This window comes from Xenopus laevis, chromosome 7L (genome assembly GCF_017654675.1).
Source record: "Xenopus laevis strain J_2021 chromosome 7L, Xenopus_laevis_v10.1, whole genome shotgun sequence".
Classification (NCBI taxonomy): Eukaryota; Metazoa; Chordata; class Amphibia; order Anura; family Pipidae; genus Xenopus; species Xenopus laevis.
The window spans coordinates 98,673,799-98,698,285 of record NC_054383.1 but is presented as its reverse complement, the minus strand read 5'-3'; the positions used below and the strand labels follow the sequence as shown (position 1 = coordinate 98,698,285).

At 41.2% G+C, this 24,487-nt stretch overlaps 1 protein-coding gene across 1 annotated transcript; it reads left to right on the top strand.

Moving 5' to 3' along the window:
* Positions 1–995: 995 nt before the first annotated feature.
* Positions 996–23,309, top strand: LOC108696583 (N-acetylaspartylglutamate synthase A). Its single transcript, XM_018226081.2, has 5 exons — positions 996–2,111; positions 16,144–16,374; positions 18,005–18,091; positions 21,043–21,246; positions 21,416–23,309. The coding sequence occupies exons 1-5, from the start codon at positions 1,949–1,951 to the stop codon at positions 21,868–21,870; spliced, it is 1,140 nt and encodes a 379-aa protein (XP_018081570.1). The 5' UTR covers positions 996–1,948; the 3' UTR covers positions 21,871–23,309.
* Positions 23,310–24,487: the final 1,178 nt, after the last annotated feature.

The window sequence follows — 24,487 nt, the reverse complement described above, 5'->3', positions numbered from 1 at the left end:
TGGTTTTTTGAGGGATACAGCAATTCATATTTGCAGAATGATTATGTAGTAGTATGGTACCTTGAATTTTTGATGGCACTCATGGTTAGCTATGCTTTCTACTGCACAACATAATAGTTCCTACTAAGTATACTCTGACATAAATTTCCCGTTACTGGTATAACTGAATAGAGTAGGTTACAGGAGACTTTCATTATGTCCCCCTGAGGAAGAGCTACCTCTGCCTGTGTGATTGGACTCTGCAGGGCTAGCAGCAGAAATCTCAGACCTGCATATTACTTTTGTTGGCAAGGTCTGGGTTATTATATGATTATGTACATAGTAGTAGATTGGTGTCCCAATTTAAAAAGTTTTGTCCAAAGAGACAACATCAGCTTAAGCCTCTCATCTACCCCAATTCTGCCCTTTTAATAACAAGCCCCTATTTGCTCTGCAAATATGGACAATGGAGGGTTGTGTGTTGTCTAAAGCCCCCCATGGGACCATGACAAAATTCTTGCCTATCCCCCCTTCTCAGATGGGGCCCTGACCAGGCCGGACTGAGAATTAAAATAGGCCCTGGCATTTTAGGTACACAGAAGCCCAATCAGCCCACACAGAGGTCCAAACAGCCCCCACCAGCCCACTAAATAGTGACTTTCTATGGGATCTTATAGCAGCCCCTCTGGCATTTGCCAGAACCCACAGATTGCCGGGCCTGGCCCTGACTACAGATCTGTAATCTAAAATCAAGATAAGGTTTTCTTTCTGTAATGTATAGCACCAAGTATTAAGGATGCATGGCTAATCATCATTTAAACAAGTACAAATGTTATTAGTGTAAGTGAAGATCTCATTATTCTAGAGAAGAACTGATCAGTCAAGACCAAAGAATTCTTTATTTAAACAAGGATCCATGGGAAATGTCATTGCTGTACTTCGGCTGCTCCAGATCTTGAGTTAGAAGAAGTCAAAGAGAGAAAAGCAGCAATATAAATTGGCTGTATGACCTCAGATAGTTGTACATTACTGTTATAATTTATAGGACTGAGGGTTTTTATCTTTTCCAAAAAATTGTGGAATATGATGAAATGGCCAGAACCTCTTCCAACGCTTAGTCGATATTCCCTTACAAGTGTGGGTGCAGCTTGACCTTTATTAGGGCAGGTAAGAGCACTTCATACTATCCATCGTGATTTACACAAGTCTACTTGCTGAGGAGACTGAAGGTCACACACGTGTTTTCTATTGGGAGTCTGGAATGGGGGCAGCCGTGTCCGGGGCAATTAACAGTCACATGAAAGCCCCTCACTAACTCACGTGGCAACGAACAGGTCAAGAGGGATCCAGACAGAGCTGGTTCCCAGAGAGAATCTTCTGCACATTCGCTCGCATCCGAGCTTCCCGATTGGCCCGATCGGGGTCTCGAGATTGTCATTGCCCAAATCTGATTGGCTGCCTTGTTCCCGGCCGATCATTGGCCAATAAACCTCGCTGGTAAAAAGCTGGGTAGAGCTCTGCGCTGGGGATTTCTCTGACAGGCTGCAGGGAACGGTTGCAACCCAGGAGGCAGCAGCAGCACGATCCAAGCTGTCCTTTAAATGTTCAAATAATAAGGCTGGACATTTCCCCCAGCCAATAAACACTCTGCCACCGGCGCCTCCTGGCTTTTACCTTTTTAACCCCCAACAAACGCTCCAATAAATGATCTTATGCTATGAATGGAATATTGGGCGCCTCTAGCGATTGTCTGATTGCGCCAGGGCTTGCACAGTGACTGCCGCGTGTGTTACCCGCTCTACATGGCGCACTTGCACCTACTCACTCAATTCATGCAGCACGATTGTTATCGCAGTGTGAAGGGTTAGTGTTCGACACAGGCCGGGAAGAACCTGACCTTGGCCGCCGCTGCTGCTGCTGCTTCTTTATCTGTCGCTGTCGAGTGGGCGTTCTGTGTGTGCCATTGGCAATGTGCTCCCAGCTGTGGCTCCTCACGGACAGACACATCCAGGACGATTACCCGCAGATGCGCATCCTGGAGGCTCTGAAGAAGCGCTGCGCTGATCACAATGTGGACTTCACTTTCGTCTTGATGGATCAAATTGCCCTCACTGTCACTGACGGACAGCTGGGTAAGGAACCTGAGAGCATGGCATTCAACCCAGCTCTGCTTGAACTACACTTCTGCTGTCTGCTGGGGCTTCTGGGAAGTGTAGTTCCAACACAGCTGTAAATAAATCATGGGTACTAACACTGTGTTAAAGAAACATCAGCTGTACCAAATGAATGCAATATGTTTGGGTTTAATTCTGTTGATCTGTTTTGCATGAGATGTTTTAAATATGGAAAACAGCCTGTGATTTCAATTTTGCACTCCATGACATGTCTGTTACTTAGGAAAGGGTGTAAAGAATAAGGAGATACTATCAACAGTATTATTAGATGAGATGATAGATAGATAGATAGATAGATACTGTAGATAGATAGATACAGTAGATGATAGATAGCTAGATAGATAGATAGATAGATAGATAGATAGATAGATAGATAGATAGATAGATACAGTAGATAGATACAGTAGATAGATGATAGATAGATAGATAATAAGGGATTCCATCTTCAGTTAGAAACGCTGCATACAGAGACACAGAGTAGCAATATTCTGCTGAAAAAAGTTTGTGAGTCTGTGTGCAATTGTCCTGCACTGCTAGTGATTGTGTGTGTGTGTTAGGATGCTGACATTCAGTGGCGTAACTAGATATTAATGGCCCCCACAGCAATGGAGCATGTCTAGAGGTCGACCTGTTTTACTAATATTTATTTAACTTCTATTGTATATGAATTAGGGCCTCATGGGGCCCCTATACCTCCTGGTCCCTCCTGCAGCCGCAGGGTCTGCTTCCTCTGTAGTTACGCCCCTGCTGACATTGGTTTATCAAGTTGTTTGCACAAAGCGTGCTGCCCGTTTGGCTATACTTTAAAGATGGATCAGATGACAAATGAAATTCTTATATCAGTTCTTCAGTAAGTTTAGGCATCTGATGTCCTGTGGCTATGCATTAGGCAGTGATATCTTTTTGTCCAGTAAGAATGCGTATTCTTATACCGGCCAGCTTTTTCTGACTGTTGCTACACCATATACAGTACAGAGGCACATCTTCATGGTAATGGTGTGTATAGAGGGGAGGTCTCTGCAGTGTTGGAACGGGGGTGGACATATAGCCACACAGTCAGTAGTCCATACAGATTTTGTTTATATGTAGTAAATGATAATGATTGCCTGTGGTTCAGGGTAGCAATGGAGAGGGTGTGGGATGCTATTCCTGCACAGGAGCTTTTTGCTGAATGTGTCTGCTCCTGTGCTGAAAACCCGTTTTGCTTCAAGAAAAGCTTAAGCTATCAGTATCAGCAGAACAAACTGACCCATTAACTATATACACTAGATGTAACACTACTAATGTTAGTTGTGTCCACATAGTTCTTCAGATATAGTAAGTTACTGCCCCTTTGTCTAATGCAGAGGTCTCTTTAGGCCTTTTTAGTTTAAGCTCATAACCCTATAGTTCACCACAAGATAACGACTGTATTAAAACATTGTTATATTAGCCACCCTGCTATAGTGCACCTGGGGCGGGGGAAGCCAAGCAGTTTGAGAGCCGCTTGTCTAGAGAAATCAGTTGCAATGTGCCAAGCATCCTCATACGAACCAAACACTCTCTGTCTAGTGTACCTGCCAGCTCCACTGTGTTATACAAATCCATCACACAATACTCTTAAGGTGGCCATACACGGGCCGATAAAAGCTGCCGACAGACCGTGTCGGCAGCTTATTGGCCCGTGTATGGGGGCCCCCGACGGGCTTCCCCGATCGAGATCTGGCCGAAAGTCGGCCAGATCTCGATCGGATAGGATTAAAAATCCCGTCGGATCGCGGCCGCATCTGTTCGTTGATGCGGTCCCGCGATCCGACCGCCCGTTTGGTGAACGCTAGGATCCGATCGTTGGGCCCTAGGGCCCACGATCGGATCAGCCCGATATTGCCCACCTCAAGGTGGGCATATCGGAGGGAGATCCGCTCGTTTGGCGACATCGCCAAACGAGCGGATCTATCCGTGTATGGCCACCTTTAGGCAGCGGTCCCCAACCTTTTTTGGACCGATTCCCTGCCCCTTGACTGAGGCTCCCATCTCACTCCCCAGTGCTTACCTTCTTGCGCAGGAGCAGGTCCGGGGGGGAAGAGCAATTGTGCTCTCTGCACTAGAAGAATTTCCGGTTTAATAACCAGGAGCGGGTGTTATTCCACTCTCAGTTAAAGTAACTGAGCCCACACGGAGAGCTCCCATGCCATGTTTTTCCAAACAAGTAGTGGATAAAGGATTTAAGTGTGGGTCACTCTAGATTTAGAGTCGGCCCATATATGAGGCCCTCCAGATGGCCTTCCCAATCTATAACTAGCAGGTTTGAAAGTCCCATTGAGTGAGGACAGCATTGGCACTATGATTCAGTATTATCTGAACATAGGTTCCTGGCGAGCAATCAAATGAAATGAACAGACCTTTATGTGTATGGGCAGCTTTTGGTTAGAGTGAGAATGGAAAAACTGTGGCAAAAAATGTACAGCAAGTTCCCCCTATTGCTACAGTTAAAAGAGTTGTGGAATGGAATGTAGTAATGGGAAAAATATTTGCAATGCGAAAAGTTATGCCTTTGCCCGAACAAATTTTCCTTTGTGCAAACTTAATATAGCTTTTGCAAACCTGTAAACGGCTTAGCGACCACTTCCGACAGTGGAAGAAAGTTTGCGGATTTTTTAGTTTGCACCAGTGCGGAGTGAATGTAAAAAAAAAAACTTACTGAAAAGGTTATATTTGCTCCAGAAGATTACAACACATTCAAGCACTTCTTAAAAGTGGGCAATGTGCTATTAAAATCCGCAATGCAATAACAGTTTAAGGAAGAATATTACTCATTTTTATTCTTATATATGCAAATTGTTTTGCTCTTTGCGACTTTTACTACATTCCCCTATTAGTGTCAACTGAGAAGGCATCCACCCGTCCAACACGTGATTATTTCTCAGTGTATACCAAAGGTTTTGACATCATAGCAGCCAATTACTGTTGGTCTACCCATTATATCAAAAGTGGCATTACGGGGGGTTTTCTTATTGGTATTCCTTTCCCTGTCTGCCAGAGCAGTAGGACTCATTGAGGTAGCTATATCAGATAAGGCAAACTGCAGTGACACCCATGCGGCCTCAGTCTTAGAGATACTGACAGATTCGGAGCCATGAACAAGCAAGCATAGTGCAAAAACAATTACATGACTGCCCAACTGGAGGCATAAGGTCTGAATGTAAGTGTCCCTGCAAAGGAATTTAGTTAGTTCTAGCTGCTGTTTACTTTGTAAAGGCAAGTTTAAAATGTATATAACAATAATATTTGCAGAGATATAGATGTAATAACTGGTGTGGACTAGGATAAACTATGAGGCCTAATTAAAACAATTGGAGGACTGCTGGTTTATAAAGAGTGAGCTGAAGGCTTTTCTTCCAGGAATGCAGTTTCTCCCAGATGATTTTTACATTGCTGTGATGGAGAGTAGCATGTGACTAACACCATAGAGGAAACCATAGCACTTGCTGCAGCGACTGCAGAATTGAAACCAATAGCAAAGCTGCAAATGACTGCCGTTAAGAGGGACATTTAAAGTGAATTAACGCCTAAAAAATAAATGACTAGAAGAAATACTGTATTGTCACAATTATGCCACTTCAGATCAGGGGTCACTAGCTCAGTCTCTCACCTTGCACACAGGTTAAACTAGCGCAACCGCACCCCAAAGACCAATCAACACCCACAAAACTACCCAAAATTGCTACCACCACTCATACTTCTGATACACTGGTGATGAGAGATGCCAGGCACAGTAAAAGGGTTAATGTAATTGAAGCACACACACTCATCCTACCAGCAGTCTAATGGTTAATCAGCATACAGCATGCAGAGGGTTAAGGCACACAGGTACTCTTTTTCAGGCTACAGTTCTTTTAGAGCATCAAGGACAGAACTTATTAGATTTTTATATTTAATATAATAAATGTTATAACTGCATGTGAACAAAAAGATGTTATAAAAAAGGGGAATATAGTAAAATATTTGATCACAAACAATGTGCATTGTAACAGTAATGAATGATCAGGGGTGCTTCACCAATGAGGCAAGTTGAGGCTGTCGCCTCAGGCGGCGGCGCCCCACTAGGTACCAGGGGCAGCAAAAATGCTGCTCCTGGTACTTTAAGAGCTAATTTCTGGGGGAGGGGGGGCAGCAGCAACTGCTGCTGCCTCAGGCGGCAGAGGGGCCAGGATCGCCCCTGTGAATGATGCCTTCAAAGTTGTACTCAATGCCTCCCCATCTTACGATCCCATTAGGCCATCTTATGGGTGTCATCATAAATCATCAAAATATTAACAGGCAGTGAGGTTACATCTGTCAATGAAGCTGATGCTACCGGGTTGACCGTTAATAAATGCTGATGCAGAATGCACTGTTTTCTATGTCATATGATGTGCATTCATGCAGTACTAATCCTTGTGTTGCTAATATTAAACAGTATATAGTGAACATTTTGCAGCCAAGTGTATGGGCAGTGAATCGGCAGAAAAGATAATGGACAATGGCATAACTAGTGGGGAGCAGATCCCAGGACTGGGGGAGTCTGCAAATAGAAGGGGCCCGGCAAGGACATGTGACTGCCCCAGCTTGCTATCTACCACATTTAACACTGGGGCCCACTAGTGAGGTTGGTGGGGGGCAAGCTACACCAATGAAGTGGCAACCTACCAGAGGCATAGAAGCCCTTAAAGGGGACCTGTCACCTTAAGAAATGTTTCCAAATCCTATTTTGTGGTGTTAGTCAAGCAAAATAAACTTTCTTGTTTTTTTAGTCTTGAAATTCGCAGGCAGGTGCCATTCTGTTGACACTTTTATTAAGGTAAAGCTTTGCATCATCCCAAAATCTTGTTTATGTGCCAGAATGGGATACCTGACCATGCTGTGGCTAAACAATTAGATGATGAGGAGGGAGGGGAATGTGGGGAGGGCAGTGACATATAGGAAGAGCAAAATGGAAAGTGAAAGTAATTTCTTGACTAAACAGTGTTGAACTGGGACACCAGGGGCCCACCAAAAAACCTTTGACTAGGGGCCCACAATTAATCTGAGACCAGAGGCCCACTCTCATCCCACTATTATTCTTCCTTTCCTCACTCAACCTCTATTCTCCTAGTCTTTTTTCTTTAGTCTATTTAGCCACTTTGTTCTCATAGAAATAGGGAATGGCCATGAAATAGGCCAAATGTCTAGCAGCATGAGGGCCCACTGATACCTGGGCCTAAAGCATAGTGGAGGGGCAGGCGATACATGATTAACAACTGAGACTTTTAAAAGCATTTATAACATTTATGGATGTTTTAATTAAAAAAAAGAATTTTGGTTTCAAGTTTAATTTAAAAATGATTTTTTACTATACAGCTTTTTATGTCTGGGAGACAGGTCCCCTTTAACCTATGTTTTCCAGTACATTGTAACATGCAACTGAATGTGATGTAACCTATGGGCACAAGACACACCAGCACGACATGGATAATTCTAGCAGGATTTAACCTTGCTCGTTTAATTGCGGATGCAACGTTTCGGGCGTGACCCCTTTCTCAAGCATACCGGATATTAGTGCACATACAAATTTAAAAGCATGACAATTAAGTTAATTAGTGAAACATGTTACAATCAATTAATGACAAAAAGTGCAAGTGCATACATATAGGCCAGAACGAAAAATTGTTCCAAACTACAAAAATTCCAGAAAAAAAGTCATAAAAAATCCTTAGGAAAAAATTTTTTTGAAAAAAGTGCCAAAATATTACTGTGTTCGTTTTATAAAAATATATAAAAACGAATAAAAATAAATTTCAGTCCATACTTGCGCTACTTTTGTTTGTATTGATGTAAAACTGTGTTAAACAATACTTGTAAAAAAATTATTAGTAAAAAAATATTACAATTACAAGTCTTGTGTCTACGCTGTTTTTGAGGTTGTCCAATTCCTCTAACACCTAGCACCTGGAATTCGTGTGACTTCGGACGGCCAGGGTGTGCGAGTGTAAGTTCTTCTTTTATGTAACCTATGGGCCCAATGCAAATTTTCCAACCTTCACCAGCCCCAGTGTTTTTTTTTTATTTATTTTTTTAGAATGGAAGCTTTCCTCTACTGCCGTCAGCAGGCTCCAAGTGGTGTTACTGCAGACCCTGTAGTTGCAGGGGGGGGCAGGGTGTAGAGGGCCCAGTAAGGCCCTAAATAATGAGAAACTTTAATATATCTTGTTAAAATAGGTCAGCTTATTAATGTTTTGGGGCCCTAAATTGAATTTGCTCTAGGGCCCAGTAACATCTAGTTATGCCACTATTTATATTGTAGTCTTATTCAACTTCTATTGGGACGGAATTTATTCTTTGTGCCCAGGGGCCCAGAGAAATGCCTGGGCTTTGGTGCAGTTATATTATCTGTACCCCCTGTAGTTACCCGTCTGTAGATGAAAAGAGGGTCTTTATACTGTATATAATGCACAGCTCACAACATTAACAAGACCAAATTGTCAATCTGTATCTTCTTAAACTGCCCTAGCCTGTCATTGATTGTAGTTGGAACTGCCTTTCATCAGTAGCAGGCTACTTGGCAGGTTATGGGCGCTTCTCTGCCAGCTGAAAAAATGCCTCCAGTATGCCATGAGCCTAAGGGGCCCATTTACTTAGCTCGAGTGAAGAAATATAATAAAAAAAACTTCGAATTTCGAATGTTTTTTTTTTGGCTACTTCGACCATCGAATGGGCTACTTCGAACTTCAACTACGACTTCGACTTAGAATCGAACGATTCGAACTAAAAATTGTTCGACTATTCGACCATTCGATAGTCGAAGTACTGTCTCTTTAAAAAAAAACTTCGACCCCCTAGTTCGCCACCTAAAACCTAGCGAAGTCAATGTTAGCCTATGGGGACCCCATAGGCTTTGCTATCTTTTTTTTGGTCGAAGAAAAATCGTTCGATCAATGGATTAAAATCCTTTGAATCGAACGATTCGAAGGATTTAATCGAACGAATTGCGGTAAATCCTTCGACTTCGATATTCGAAGATGAAGGCTTTAACTTCGACAGTCGAATATCGAGGGTTAATTAACCCTCGTTATTCGACCATAAGTAAATTTGCCCCTAAATGTCTGTCATGAATCCATGCTATTGGGTTAATTTAATGTTTGAAATATTTTTAGCAGACTTAAGGTATAGAGTTTTCAATTACAGAAAGATCCCTTATTCAGATAGTCCCAGGTCCCAAGCATTTCAGATAATAGATCTTATAGTCCTGGGCATCCCCTTGAAGCTACCAGAGTTTTTCCATTTTTGCTGCCAGCTCAGGTGCTTAACATAACATTAGAATACTGGGCCCGACAATAGATTTACTGTTTTAACATATAAGGGGAATTGTACTAAAATCGACAAAAGTTTATTCTAGGTCTTGTAACCCATAACAACCAATTAGTAGGTAGCATTTACTTGTAACTTGTTTGAAAGGAAACATCTGATGATTGGTATGGATTACTATTACAGGGGTTCTTCCAGTAAGCATATGGTTAGATAAGTGCAGTGTGAGTTTACTGGCAAAATAACCATGTTCTACAAAATACCAGTTGAACATTTTCTCAGTATTTGCTCCTTTAAAATGCCAGTTGGAGCCAGCATCTTTTTTTTAAACATAAAATATGTTCCGATTTCTTAACTACAGAATTCTTTTGCCCGTGGATTTTTACAGTAGCCTACCAGGTAGTTATTCAGAGTCCCGAGTAGGGTATGAGACCTGTTGTCTAGAACAGGTCCAGAATGTTTTCTTTCCATAATTAGGATCTTCATAGGTTAAATCCACTCAATAATCATTTAAACATTAAATAAATCCTATGGGATTGTTTTGCTCCCAATAAGAATTAATTATATCTTAGGATCAAAGTACATGGTACTGTTTTATTATTACAGAGAAAAAGGAAATACATTTTAAATATTTGAATTACTTGGATAAAATGGAGAGATGGCCTTTCTGGATAACTGGTTTCCAGATAACCGATCCCATACCTGTAGTAGACTGGCTAGCATTTTAGGGCTAGTCCACACGGGGAGATAGCGACGCGTTTGCGGTCGCGGCGACAAAGCGCCGCGACAGTCGCCGCGACCGGCGCAGGCGACAGTTTTGTATGGGCGCCTATGTAAAAACGCCTGTGCTAACCACACGAGGCGATGCGCTTTTCAACAGTCGCCTGAAAAAGCCTGGCGAGGCATTTTCAGGCGACTGTTGAAAAGCGCATCGCCTCGTGTGGTTAGCACAGGCGTTTTTACATAGGCGCCCATACAAAACTGTCGCCTGCGCCGGTCGTGGCGACTGTCGCGGCGCTTTGTCGCCGCGACCGCAAACGTGTCGCTATCTCCCCGTGTGGAATAGCCCTTAGGAATGCATTTGCCATTAATTGGATAATCTAGTTGTGTAGAAGCTTTGTATCAACAATGAGATAAATGTATTCATGCTGCTTAGTCATTTTAATCGCTGAGTAAGGAAAATGCATTTGTGGGGCACGCAGGAGAGATAGGTTATCTGAACTCCCCTAGGATTAAACTATCCATTGTGGCCAATCTAAAAGGAAAGAAACTTGTCAGTCAGCATTTCTTGTCTTGTAGAAATTAGAGACTTCAGTTCTTATTTCTTTTTTTATGTTCCTGAGGAAATAGGTATATACACGATGACCTTTAAATATCATGTTTCCAGGGGCAGCAAAGATAGTAAACTCATATGTACCTATAAGGTTTGCTTATGCTAAAAGTAGTTTATTTATTAAATGTTTATACATGTGTTTTATGCTCAGGGCCATATTTGTGGCGAATCCACAAAGGCCGGGGCCTAGGACGGCAAAGTATTAGGGGCGGCATGCTTTCTCAGGAGCACTGGGGCGGCGCAACTCCCCAGTGCTTCGGCTCCTCCTCCATGCTCCTCGCACTGGGGATGGTAGTACGGGCGCACTAGGCATACCACCGAACATTTTGGAACTAAAAAGAGGGACAAAAATATTGCCGCGCTTAGCGTGGCAATTTTGACCACGCCTATTTTTGTGGTCACACCCCCTAATTACCATGTTCATTTTACAAAATTTGGCAGGTTATGAAAGTTTAAACATATTTCTGGTTTTTTTTCACTTATTACAGTTTTGCTAATGAAGGTTAATTGCCCTTTAAGCTGTGAGTCTAATTTCTCCCAAAGCACCTGTTATCTTATATTGTTACAATTACTTATTTGCTTATCATGAAATTGTTACAAAAGTATCTTATCTGAAACTGTGGCTGTTCTGGGCTCTCTGCCAAAGGCCAATTAGAAACTTTGTTTCTTTTACTGGCTGTTCAGTGCAGAGAAAAACGTGACTTTCCAGTAAAAAGGAGGGACTGCAGGTTGAGCTGTCAATAAAGGGACTGTCCCTCTAAAAACAGGACAGTTGGGAGGTATGGCGCTAGGACCACAGGGCCGGGAGCTAGGACCGCGCAGCCTAGGGGCGCCGCTCATGAAATCTGGCCTTGTCTATGCTTAACTGGGATTGGATCAGCATCAGATCAATTACTGCAGTGCTGTCCAACTTCTGTGGTACCGAGGGCAGGAATTCTCCTACATGGTGGAGGGCCGATAATGGAAGCCAGAGTTAGCCACTCCCTGGTTTTAAGCCACACCTACTTTAAAACCACACTCATGTTACCACAATACCATGTCCAAAAAAACAAGTGGTTGGTTCTCACTGCAGGATATATCACTTATCACTCATATGTGAAAAATTGAAGTCATTTGACACAGTGCTGGTGTGGCCGGATTTCTTTTTGCGGCACCCCTAGGCCCAGCCAGTGTCCTTCCGCCCTGACCCCCTGGAGCGCAAGCGTGCGCATACTTTCCCTGATGGCACAAAGGACTGCGTGCGTCCAGTATGGAAAAAGCAACTAGAAAATTTGCAGTGCATTGGCAGATTGGGCGGCATGCTGCCCCTGAAATCGTGCTGCCCTAGGCCCGGGCCTTTTTGGCGTTGCCACAAATCTGGGCCTGGACCCATCAGCATTTTGTATGAGGTGTGAACAATGAGGGCAGTTTCAGTCTAGGTCTCAACTGTAATAATGCATAAAACCGGACCCTAAAGCTACCAGAAATGTGTTCAAACTTTCCATAACTTGCCAAATTTTGTAAAATCAACGTTGTATTTAGGGGATGGGGGTCATAAAATCGCCGTGTTCAAAAACTTTTACATGCTGCAGACCTTTTTGTCTTTCTTTCTATGTTGGGAAGCCAGGGAAGGTATACAGGGCTGAGTATGAAGACTGCCTAGAGTTTAGTGGTTTTAAAGTTATCTGTAAAAGTAAAGGTACGGGACCCATTATCCAAAATATTCAGGACCTGGAGTTTTCCAAGATAAGGTGGATCTGGTGGATCTCCTTATGTTAAGTAGTTGAAGCTTTAATTAAACCCAATAGAATTGTTTTGTTTTCCAATAAGGATTAATTATATCTTCAAGTCCAATGTACTGTTTTATTATTACAGAGAAAAAGGAAATCATTTTAAAAAATGTCATTATTTTATCAAAATGGAATATATAGGAGACAACCTTCACTAAAGTCAGAGCTTTCTGCATAACGTGTTTCTGGATAAAAGATCCCATACCTATATTTGCAGCCAAAAGAAAAAAATGTTTATCCTTTTCTGTGGAGGACTCCCTTAACACTATACAGGTGTGAGACCTGTTATCCAGAATGATCAGGACCTGGGGTTTTCTGTCATTTGTATCTTCAAGCACGTCTACTATAAAAATCATGTAAAGATTAAATAACCCCAATAGGCTGGTTTTGCCTCAAATAAGGATTAATTATATCTTAGTTGGCATCAAGTTCAAGGTACTGTTTTATTATTACAGAGTAAAAGGATATCATTTTTAAAAATTAGAATTATTTGGATAAAATGGGGTCTATGGGAGACAGTTCCGTATATCGGAGCTTAATTGATCCCATACTTGTATAAAGGATCATTTACCTTAGAGTAAAATATACACACAATATTTAAAAGTCACCAGAGACTTGACAATACAAACTCATAAAGCTATTCCTAGGTAACATAGAGCATACCTGTCTGCAGTGTCAGACTGGGACACCAGGGGCCCACCCAAAAACCTTAGACCAGGGCCCACCCAAAAACCTTAGACCAGTGGCCACTCTCACTACTATTATTCTTCATCTCCTCAATCAACCTCTATTCTCCTAGTCTGTTTTCTTTACATACTATAATCAATTATTCCATCAATTTAGCCTCTTTGTTCTCATAGAAAAAGGGAATGGCCATGAAATTGGCCAAAAGTTTAGCAGCATGAGGGCCACTGACACCTGGGCCCACCGGGAGTTTTCCTGGTATCCCAGTGGGCCAGTCTGACACTGCCTGTCTGGAGGGTGTGAGAATTATATTCTTTGTTAGTCTCTGACATCAGAGATCAAATTTTTTCACACTTATGAAAAATGTTGATTTTCTGAATCTAGCTCAGTTATCAAAGCTTTCTCATGACTTTCCCATTCAGCCTGTGGGCCGTCATCTTTCAGACACCTTGTGAGAAGCAGTGAGAGGTTTTTCAAGCTGCTGGAATATTTTACAGCAAATAACACATCCACACATCTGTTCTTTTTAGTTTTCACTGGCGATAGAATATTGTTTCCTCGACTCTTGATAAATCTGCCCCTTGCTTGGCTGTTCAGTCCCCCACCCCTTAGAACACACAACTACCTCTCAGCTATATTTTTCCTGGATATTTAGATAATGTATTAACAGCTGCACCTACCTATTGCATTCCAAGCCTGAAGCATAGATTCCTAAGCACAGGGAGTATTATTTCTCTTGACATGTTGTCCTAGTTTAGAGCTTTCCTTCTGTCATAAATGATCTTGAAAATATTGATTCAGCACATTAGATGTCACTGCACGGAAGCTTGCAGTTTGCCCAGCAAAGTGTATGCGCAGTGATTCTCTTGCCATTACTTATGCATATGCAGCTATTAGTATGTCAGAAGGAATTAAGTGACATACTGCTGTAATTATAGTTTGCTGCAGCTATCAAAGCCATGGAATGTTTGTGCTGCACAGCTTAATGCATTGTACTGTATCTGCAGGCATAGAGGTACCCAACTGGGTGATGCTTTCCTGAACATACAAAGGAAGGGATTATTTTCTTCAGATCTTTTATACATGGTGCTAATAAAGCACAACAGAAGGGTGTTATACAGTGTACATGCTCTATTCAAATGGGCCACAGTATTAAAGAGATGTTAATGGGAGAGAGATTTACAGAAAATACCCCATTTGCACCTGTGAGTATGCAATGCAGGGTGATATCTGAATACTTTCCTTGTATTGCAGTGTATGCTTCATACTCATTTTGAAAGCCTGAAATCTGAGGGCATACGTTTCCATTCATATGAATGACAGGAGATGTTGGTTGGTGAGCATTTTATGCCCAGTGTGCCATATGTCTAAGGCTAAAAGAGAAAAAAAGTACAGGATGCTTTAGGCTAATGATACACCGTGGGGAGTAATATAATAATACTGTATAAGGTGGAAAGCAGTGGCGTAACTATAGAGGAATGTATTAAATAAACCACACTCCTGTAGTCAACTCACTCTGCAATAGTGGTGCTGGACCCCCGTAGGCAAGGTCCCACAGCAGCAACAACTTTTGTTAACAGATCCCCACACACACAGTTTTCTGCAGTAGGGGAAGTGCCCCTTTCTTTATTTTATCACACCACCAACATCAAGAGAGGGTGTACCCCCCCCCTGAAACGTTGATGTTGGTGTGTGATAAAATAAAGAAAGGGGCACTTCCCCTACTGCAGAAAACTGTGTGTGTGCGGATCCATTAACAAAAGTTGCTGTAACTATAGAGGAAGCAATTCCCCATTTTGCTCACATGGGTGACGCACACAAAATCGCAGGTAAACTGACAATTTTGGTGCATAGCGGGTGACACAATTTCAGACCGGGCCCCCAAAATTACACTTCTGGTGGAAAGCAGTAACAATAGCAACCAATTAGCAGGGAGCTCTTCCTGGTTACCCATTTAAAGGAACAGAAATATAAAAAAACGAAAGCGTTTTAAAGTTATTAACATATAATATACTGGTAGCATGCACTGGTAAAAGCTGTGTTTTTGCTTCAGAAAGACTATTATAGTTTATATTAATAAGTTGTGGTGTAGCTATAGGGGCAGACATTCAAGCTGGACAAAAAGGAGAAAAGGCACACGTTACATAGCACATAACAGATAAACTCTGTTCAATACAATGATGTTTTATCTGTTATTTGTTATGTAACCTGTACCTTTACTAATTTTCAGTTTGAATGGCTGCCCCCATTGCTAGACAGCAGCTTGTTTATGTAAACTATAGTGGTCTTTATGAAGCAAACATGCCAGTGTTACCAATGCAGAGCAACAGAACATTCTATTTTAATTGCTTTGATAAACTTTCGGTTTGTTATTACTGTTCCTTTAAAAGCAAATATCTCTTTGGTTGCTATGTGTTACAGGACTTAAGGTGGCCATACGCGGAGAGATCCGCTCGTTTGGCAATGTCGCCAAACAAGCGGATCTCTCCCCGAAATGCCCACCTTGAGGTGGGCAATATTGACTGATCCGATCATGGGCCCTAGGGCCCAACGATCGGATCCTAACGATGGCTAATGGGCGGTCAGATCGCGGACCGCATACCGCATCAACAAACAGATGCGGCCGCGATCCGACGGGATTTTTAGTCCCGTCCGATCGACATCTGGTCAACTTTCGGCCAGATATCGATCGGGGAAGCCCGTCGGAGGGCCCCATACATGGGCCAATAAGCTGCCGACTAGGTCTGTCAGCAGCTTTTATCAGCCCGTGTATGGCCACCTTTAGGCAAACAATGTGCCCTTTATTACAAATTGGGTCATGTATTTGTTTTTTCTGTTTTGGTTTGAAATTATTTGTTCATTAATTTTAAGGGCTTTAATTTCTTATAACTTTTGTTTCTAGGCTTGCAAATTAACCAGAAGACTGTGACTGCTTACCCTCAGGTGATACTGGTGCGGGTGCCAACACCAACTGTGCAGTCCGATAGCGATATAACTGTACTGAGGCATCTTGAGAAACTTGGCTGTCGCCTTGTTAATCGTCCGCAAGCCATTTTAAACTGCATAAATAAGTTCTGGACATTTCAGGAATTAGCTGGCCATGGCATACCTTTACCGGACACCTTCTCCTATGGTAAGTTTCTATGAAATTTATCAGGAAATAATATGACTTTATATTTTTCCTCTAGCTCTCTAGTTTATAAACGAATGGTTGAGACCACTGGGTTCTGAGAATGAGGTGGGTTAAAGAGTAAATTGAAGGCAAAATATATCCTTTCTATGACCATTTTAGGTTAAAGAACTGAATGTTGCAAGAATATAATAACATCAGTGTGCACTTTGCTGCTGTAGGTATTGGTTTATTCTAAAACAGCTTGGCAAATTTGCAGTGAAGTGACTGCAGCATTTCCAGCCATGGCTAAGGAGCCTGGGCTTTCATTTTCTTTTCCACCCTCCAATATAGATATGTTGCAGAGATAGGACGAAAGGGTCAGCAAGGTAAGAAGTATCCTTAGTGGATTATTTGAATTAGTAGTCCTGGAAGGCAGTAGCATAACTTGAAGTAACTAGCTCCACAGATAAATCTCCTCCTAAAGCATGGAAACCATATGCAGTAGTGGCAGGGTGTGCAATCTATATTTACATAGTAGGTTGAAAAAAGACAACCTTAAATCTGTATATAACTTGCTTAACTGCTAGTTGATCCAGAGGAAGCCAATTTGTCTTGAGTGGAAAATGGAGCTTGGAGTCTAACACTATATATATCTATAGAGAGAGAGAGAAAGAGAGAGAGAGAGAGATTGTACATACAGTATATTGCAATATATTCAAGCTGGCCAACTGCATCAAAGTCATCCCTGGTCTACTCAGTCCTACACTTAAAGGTGGCCGAGTCGGCAGCTTATTGGCCCGTGTATGGGCTTCCCCGATCGAGATCTGGCCGAGATCTCGATCGGATGGAACTAAAAATCCTGTTGGATCGCGGCCGCATCTGTCCGCGATCCGACCGCCCGTTCCTGTTCGTTAGGATCCGATCGTTGGGCCCTAGTGCCCACGATCGGATCAGCCCGATATTGCCCACCGGTGGGCATATTGGAGAGAGATCTGCTCGTTTGGCGACATCGCCAAACGAGTGGATCTCTCCGTATATATGGCCACCTTTACTTTAACCTGATTCATGAAGAATTCTTTTGTTTGATTATACATTTTCACAGGGTCCAGGTTTTACCTGCAACTTGCTTGCTTTCAAGGTTAAAACTCCTAAATGTTTGCCCTTTTATTGGTCACCACTGGGATAATCTTATATGGTAAAATGTATGATTCTAACCACTCTTAAAAACGTGATCCCAGTTATTCTACTGGGATCACCTGATTGTATCTGAGAATGATGGGAGCTACAACATGGAGCTGGCCACTGCCTTTAGCAAAAAAGGGAAAGTTTCAAATCATAAAGCGTGGGTGCAATGAGGTTGTGAAAACGTATAATGAATTTCAGGATAAATGGACTGAATAAATAAAACATGGGGCCAGGAATGTGCATTGATCTATTCCCTCTTTTTTTGTCTATTTAATTCAAGCAAGTGTTTCTTTGGTAATTTATAGTATATTAGTATTAGGCATCTCACTGCAGATAGAACTGTAGAGTATGCTTTTTTATTCTTGGCTTGGTACTATTGCATTTGTAATTGGGCCAGTGAACACATTACCGGGGCAACTGTTATTCAGTAAGCATAATTTTCACATTAAACCTTTTCTCTTGGTAGGTGGCCACGATGAGTTTTCGAAAATGATAGAAGCAGCAGAGCCTTTAGGGTATCCCGTAGTTGTAAAAAACACCAGAGGACATCAAGGTAATTAATATTTCTTTATGCAGATTTTTTATCTGAAATGCTTGGGGCCTGGGTTTTCCAGATAAGGAATCTTTCTGTAATTTGGATCACCATGCTTTAAATCTGCTAAAATCATTGAAACAGTTGGTACGAAAAACGTTGCAAAAGAATTGTGTGTCATTGGAATTGCACAGGTTTTTTGAATTGATGCTCCGAAACACTCGCTGTCACAACTGTATTTATTAGTTTATCGGACAAAAACCAGTGCAGATCACAAGAAACATCTTCATGGACATCTGTCATTGACTTCTATATGACCTTGTTTTAGGTTTTAGCTGAACTTTTTTCAGATTTAGCAGCTTTGGGGTATAATAAATCTCTAAAAATTCAAGTTTTTTTTCCCTCGACCATAACAAAAACGAGGTTTAATAAATCGGCCCCTATGTGTAGAGTTGCCATATTAAACAGCAAATTGTTTGTATGCATTGTCATGTAGAAGTGTCTACATTTGAATCTGCCTTTAATTTGTACAAGATGGGCCTGTAGTTAGTGCCATCCCATGATTTTAAATTGCCTCTTCATACAAAGCCAGCGTTTATCTGGCATTAGCCTTAAAGGACATGTAAAGCCTACATTTTCCTAAGTTGGGCACATCTCCCTCACCAAAATGGCATTATTTTTACTGCATACATCCCCTCCATTTGCCAGCACCATCAAATACTGTAGCAGCTTTCACCCAGGGTCCATTTTCCCTCTGACACATCATCAGTGCATTTATATCTGCCAACAGCACATATGTGATGTATAGTTTGTGCAATTGAAGAAGGCAGGCTAACACAGGCATAATTTACTATGATGACAATTCCTGCTTGGATTGAGCACTGTAATGGTTAAGCCAAGCTCAAGAAAGGGGGTTAGGATTTAAAAATAGGAGCAGAGAGCTAGAGAAGAGTTTCTATGGGAACAGCAATGCCATCTCTTCATTGGCTGCTAGACTGGAGGGTGTGTTTATTAATCTGAGTTGAGAAGAACTGAGCATGCTCATGAGCCAACAGCCAAAAGAAATTCCCGAAGGAGGGGGAGGAATCTTGGGTGATTAAGGGGATGCTGCAGCCTTACTGTTAACCTTTGAACAACTAGAGTGGCAGGTATTTAGAGTTTTTAAGAGGCTCTTCAGTCTTCATCAACTCCATGTTCCCCCTCCAACGCCCTGCAACTAACTCTCTGTCAGCCTCTCAGCCACCCCCATCAACTTTCCCTCAGCCGTCCAAGCCTTCCAAGCCTATGAGTAGTTCCAGCCCTTGCAGCAGGCCCGGACTGGCAATATGTGGGTTCTGGCAAATGCCAGAGGGGCTGCTATAAGGTCCCATAGAAAGTCAGTATTTAGTGGGCTGGTGGGAGCTGTTTGGGCCTCTATGTGGGCCTCTGTGTACCTGAAATGCCAGGGCCTATTTTAATTCTCAGTCCGGACCTGCCTTGCAGCAATATCCTAGACCTAGAAGCATGTTAGATGGGGAAATCCCTAGGATAGGATGGCAAATTGCCAGTCAATGAATGATGAATGATAGCACATTATCTCTTTTCTAATGGAAAACTGGACTTATCAGTAAGATTCATCCATTTAATCCTCTGAGAATATCCCAAAAACCTACACTGGTTATCATTATTGACTTTAGCTTGAAAAAAATATCTACATGCCATAGCAACCCCGTGCTGTTCTACTTCTGTTCAGATGCTCCATATTCATTATTAGAGTGGAAACTTCATTTGTGGATCTCAATTTATCATATAGTGGCTATATTTATTTGCACTTTGATACAAGGCATTTGCTTTCTCAAGGTTGTATTGGAACCAGCAAATCTCTACATCATGATGTAAAGAGTGATATTCTGAGACAATTTGCAATTGGTTTTTATTTTTTATTATTTGTGTTTTTTGAGTTATTTAGCTTTTTATTCAGCAGCTCTCCAGTTTAAAGTCTAAATTACCATAGCAACAATACATTGATTTGAATAAGAGGCTGGAATATGAATAGGAGAGGCACTGAATAGAAAGATAGGTGATAAAAGTAGCAATAACAATATGTAGCCTTACAGAGCATTTGGTTTTTAGATGGGGTCAATGACCTCCATTGGAAAGAGTCAGAAGAAAAAGGCAAATAATTAAAAAAACTGTACAAAATAAATTACGAAGACCAATTGAAAAGTTGGTTAGAATTGGCCATTCTACTGTATAACATAGTAAAAGTCAATTTAACTGTGAACAACCCCTTTAAGCCTAATGTCACACGGCTGATTTGGAGGCCCAAATGTGTGAGTATGAATTTTAGCACAGAAATCTGCTACATGTGCCTGCACCTTGGCCTATGCAAGCGATTGAGGGTGCAGGCAATAAAGAAGGCATAGGGGCTAATTCTCAGGCTGCATTTTTCTACAGGCTGAGAATCAGCCCGTGCATTTATTTGGAATTGCAGTTAATGAATATATCAGTATGACTACAATACAGCAGAGGCAAAATGAAGTATTATCCATAGCTGAAAATGCATCAGCGCCCCCTAAGGCCAGATTAGCAAGAAACTTTACAGAACTCTCGATCGCATTTACCAAGAAATGACATGAACATACCGTCCCCTAGACATTGAGAACCTTTGATTTTTATTCAGCTGGGGAAAAATACTTATGAACATGGATGCTAAACTGTAAGTGTCAGTAGCAACCAGTCACCTATTAGCTTTAAATAGTATAGTACAAGTTTAAAAAAATGAAAGCAAAAATCTGGTTGTGCAAGATAGTACTTTAGTTATTAAATGAGCCCTAAAGTAAGCTTCACTTTATTTAAATATCCAGTTGGTCAGTGCAATGTGCCTTTACACAACTACCTTATGAACCCTGTATGCTATTGTACTGTGTGTTTATCGTACATGTAAATGCAACCAAGTATTTGACTTTAGGAATGCTCTCTTGTTCTTATAGGAAAAGCAGTGTTTCTTGCAAGAGATAAGCACCACCTGTTGGATATATCCCACTTGGTGCGCCATGATGCACCCTACCTTTTTCAGAAGTATGTCAAGGAGTCTCATGGGAAGGATGTCCGTGTGGTGATTGTTGGAGGACGAGTGGTTGGGTCGATGTTGCGCTGTTCCACTGATGGCAGGATGCAAAGCAACTGCTGCTTAGGTAACTGTATTAAAATAACATAAGTGGTAGGAAACAGGACATGGGACAAAGAGGCATTTCATGGAGAAACCTGATCCATTTAGCTCCACTGTTGAGCATTAAGTACCTACATGATGCTGCATAATACATGCCCTGGTGCAAATAATACTCTTATGTTCTTGTTTTACAGGTGGGGTTGGCATCCCGTGCCCCCTTAGTGAACAAGGGAAACTGTTAGCTATTCAAGTATCCACCATTCTGGGTATGGATGTATGTGGTATTGACCTCCTTCTACAAGATAACGGATCCTTTGTGGTTTGTGAGGCAAATGCAAATGTTGGCTTTACCGAATTTGACCAAGCGTGTAAATTAGATCTTGGTGACATTATTGCAGAGTATGCCTTGTCTCTCCTCCCATGTAGGGTATCAGAAGAGAAGGCTGCGGCGCCTGCAGAACCCAACTCCCAGGAAACTGAAGAAACAACAGCACATGCTAGTACTCACCCTGCTAGTGTTTGTAGCGCTAGTGATGCCTCGTGTTGCAGTGAGAGTGCTGCTGATGTTGAAGAAATCAGGGATTCTCTTAATGTGCCAAAGCCATGCTCCCCGGTGTTAGCAGATAGTTTCCATGACATCCATAAGTAATCTACCTCTCCATTGCCTATGTAAGTGAATGCAATTCTAAATCATATCGGCACCCAATTCTAAACATGGATTATTGTAGTATGTTATGAGCCAATCTAGTACTGAAATGCTGCTTACTTGTATGCCATTAATAACAGTGTTACTTATGGGATACAGTTTATTTTCCATTGCACATAGCTGCAGAATATAAATGAGCATGTAAAAGGCCTCTTGTTGGCTGGTAGCTGTTATTGGGAATATGAAACTTTATTAGGCCCTTTCAGAATATATCAGTTTGTGTGTGATCCTTTAGTACTGGGCTTCGGACTGTTTAGCCCAAGAATTGAAGTAAAAAGGTCCATTGATTTTAGAAAGGACATGTGCCCATTAATATAGATCAAGACAGTGTATCTTCAATCTAAATTATTCTCAAGGAACCCTTCCACAGAATCAGTGTTTCTAGGATCATTCCAGCTGGAGAACCACTGTAGGACAATATCATCAAGCATGGTTCAGTTAAGTCTTTATTGGAGACCTGTGAATGGTTGCTTTGAAATTATGTTATGGGAGATGACATCTGACATCTAAGAGGTGCCCAAAGGTTGTGAGTTAAACCATGAGAATCCTTCAATCCCAGGTAATAACTTATATAAAATCCAGAAAAAAAGACTGCAGCCGGGGTAAGGGTAGGATTCCTTTATTCAACTCATAATTTCTATTTAAGCAAACTCTTCTGACTACTGGTGAGGGTGGGGGAGTTAGTAAGCATAATAAAACAGTGATCCATTAGTGCTTTATATGTGAAGCAATTGCATGAAAGTTCTATTTTTCCAACATACAATGCCATGTGTATTTATGGTAACATTATGTTGTTAGATGGCAGTCATAAAACCAACACAATATACAGTTCAGCTGAAATCAAGATGATTTTCGAGTACAAATGCTGCCATAGGCGTATGCTGTATCAAAAGAACTATGCAAATGAATTTTGAGCAATAGTCCTGATTTGGTGCATTTGCCTGTGTGTAAACAAATATATTTAAAAAAAAAAAACGAGTGAGCTTTCACAATAAGTCGGGTGAAAACATAAATGACAATGAATATAAGTCTTTGTTGTATAAAACAACTGAGACAGATTTACCAAAGGAAGCACTGTAGTTTCCATAGGCAGTATTTCTTCCGCATTCATATTGGAGCTTTTTGTAATTACTGCCTTGGTCTTGTAGTGCATTGGCTGTTGTTATTAAGGCAATCGTGCAATCGATCTGTTATAACATCATGTCATATCACATTTGTATGTTTTGCAATATGGAAAATAGTCTTGTAATGTTACTTCATGAGGGTATTTGCTAGAATGTGAATATGATCTTTATTTCATAATGGGCATTAAGGATTTGTTCAGTGTAAAAATAAAAACTGTGTAAATAGATAGGCTGTGCAAAATAAAACGTGTTTCTAATATAGTTAGTTAGGCAAAAATGTAATGTATAAAGGCTGGAGTGACTGGATGTCTAACATAATAGCCAGGACACTACTTCCTGCTTTGCAGCTCTCTTGGTTTCCCCTGATTGGTTACCAGGCTGTAACCAATCAGTGACTTGAGGAGGCAGCACATGGGTCATAGTTGTTGCTTTTGAATTTGCTGAGGATAAATTGCAAATTCACTGAATAGTTATGTCCCATGTGGCTCTTCTTAAAGTCGCTGACTAACTCAGTGTTAGAGAGCTGAAAAGCAGGAAGTAGTGTTCTGGCTATTATGTTACACATCCATTCACTCCAGTCTTTATACATTACATTTAGGCTAACTAACTATATTAGCAACATTATTTATTCTGCACAGTCTATTTACCCAGTTTTCATTTTTATACTGAACTGTTCCTTTAAACAAACAAACAAAAAACAATAGAGCGAGAACACTGGTGTCCTATTCCTAGCAAACTGCAAACACAAGCTGGAAGCCAATATAAAAAATATTTAGCCAAAGTTAAACTAGACCTTGATTGGTTAACCAGCTGAACCCGCTCACAACCACTTTCCAATATAAGGATAAATAATTTATTCCTGATTCATCCTGTTCGGGCCTTAAAAGTATGTAAAGTCCGAGTGACAGGGCTTCTCTTCTCTGTTCTATTTCTTGCACCATTTGACTTGTATGTCCCATGGATACTAAGGAACTCCCTCTAAAGTGGATGCTTTATATATATATATATATATATATATATATATATATATATATATATATATATATATATATATATATACAGTATATACACATGGCTGGCTGAAAAATTAATAGTGGATTAAAACCAACAGACCAACAGTCTGTGTTACAGCTACTAGGGCTCAGATCCAAACAAGCAGCTAACGTTTAGATATCAAAATTCCTGTCGGCGGATTCCATTTCAGATTCCTGAAATTGGAGCTCAACCATTATTGTGGTAATCAATGATTTTGTGATAGTTCAGCATTTATTTTATCTTTCAAGATGTAGTATAAGCCTAGAAAACATCAGGGACACAGACTACAATTCTTTATCTTTAATAACATGGCAGACCAACATTTATAGAGCAGATGTTGGTCATAATAAATCTGGGCAAAATAAACATCCAGCTTTTTAAGACCATACAGAAGCATAAGG

Bases quoted from the DNA above. Each gene is read 5' to 3' on its own strand.
- LOC108696583 (XM_018226081.2), top strand. From the start codon at position 1,949: ATGTGCTCCCAGCTGTGGCTCCTCACGGACAGACACATCCAGGACGAT. The intron at 2,112-16,143 runs GTAAGGAACCTG...TTTTGTTTCTAG, and splicing joins TGTCACTGACGGACAGCTGG to GCTTGCAAATTAACCAGAAG. The intron at 18,092-21,042 runs GTAATTAATATT...TTGTTCTTATAG, and splicing joins AAACACCAGAGGACATCAAG to GAAAAGCAGTGTTTCTTGCA.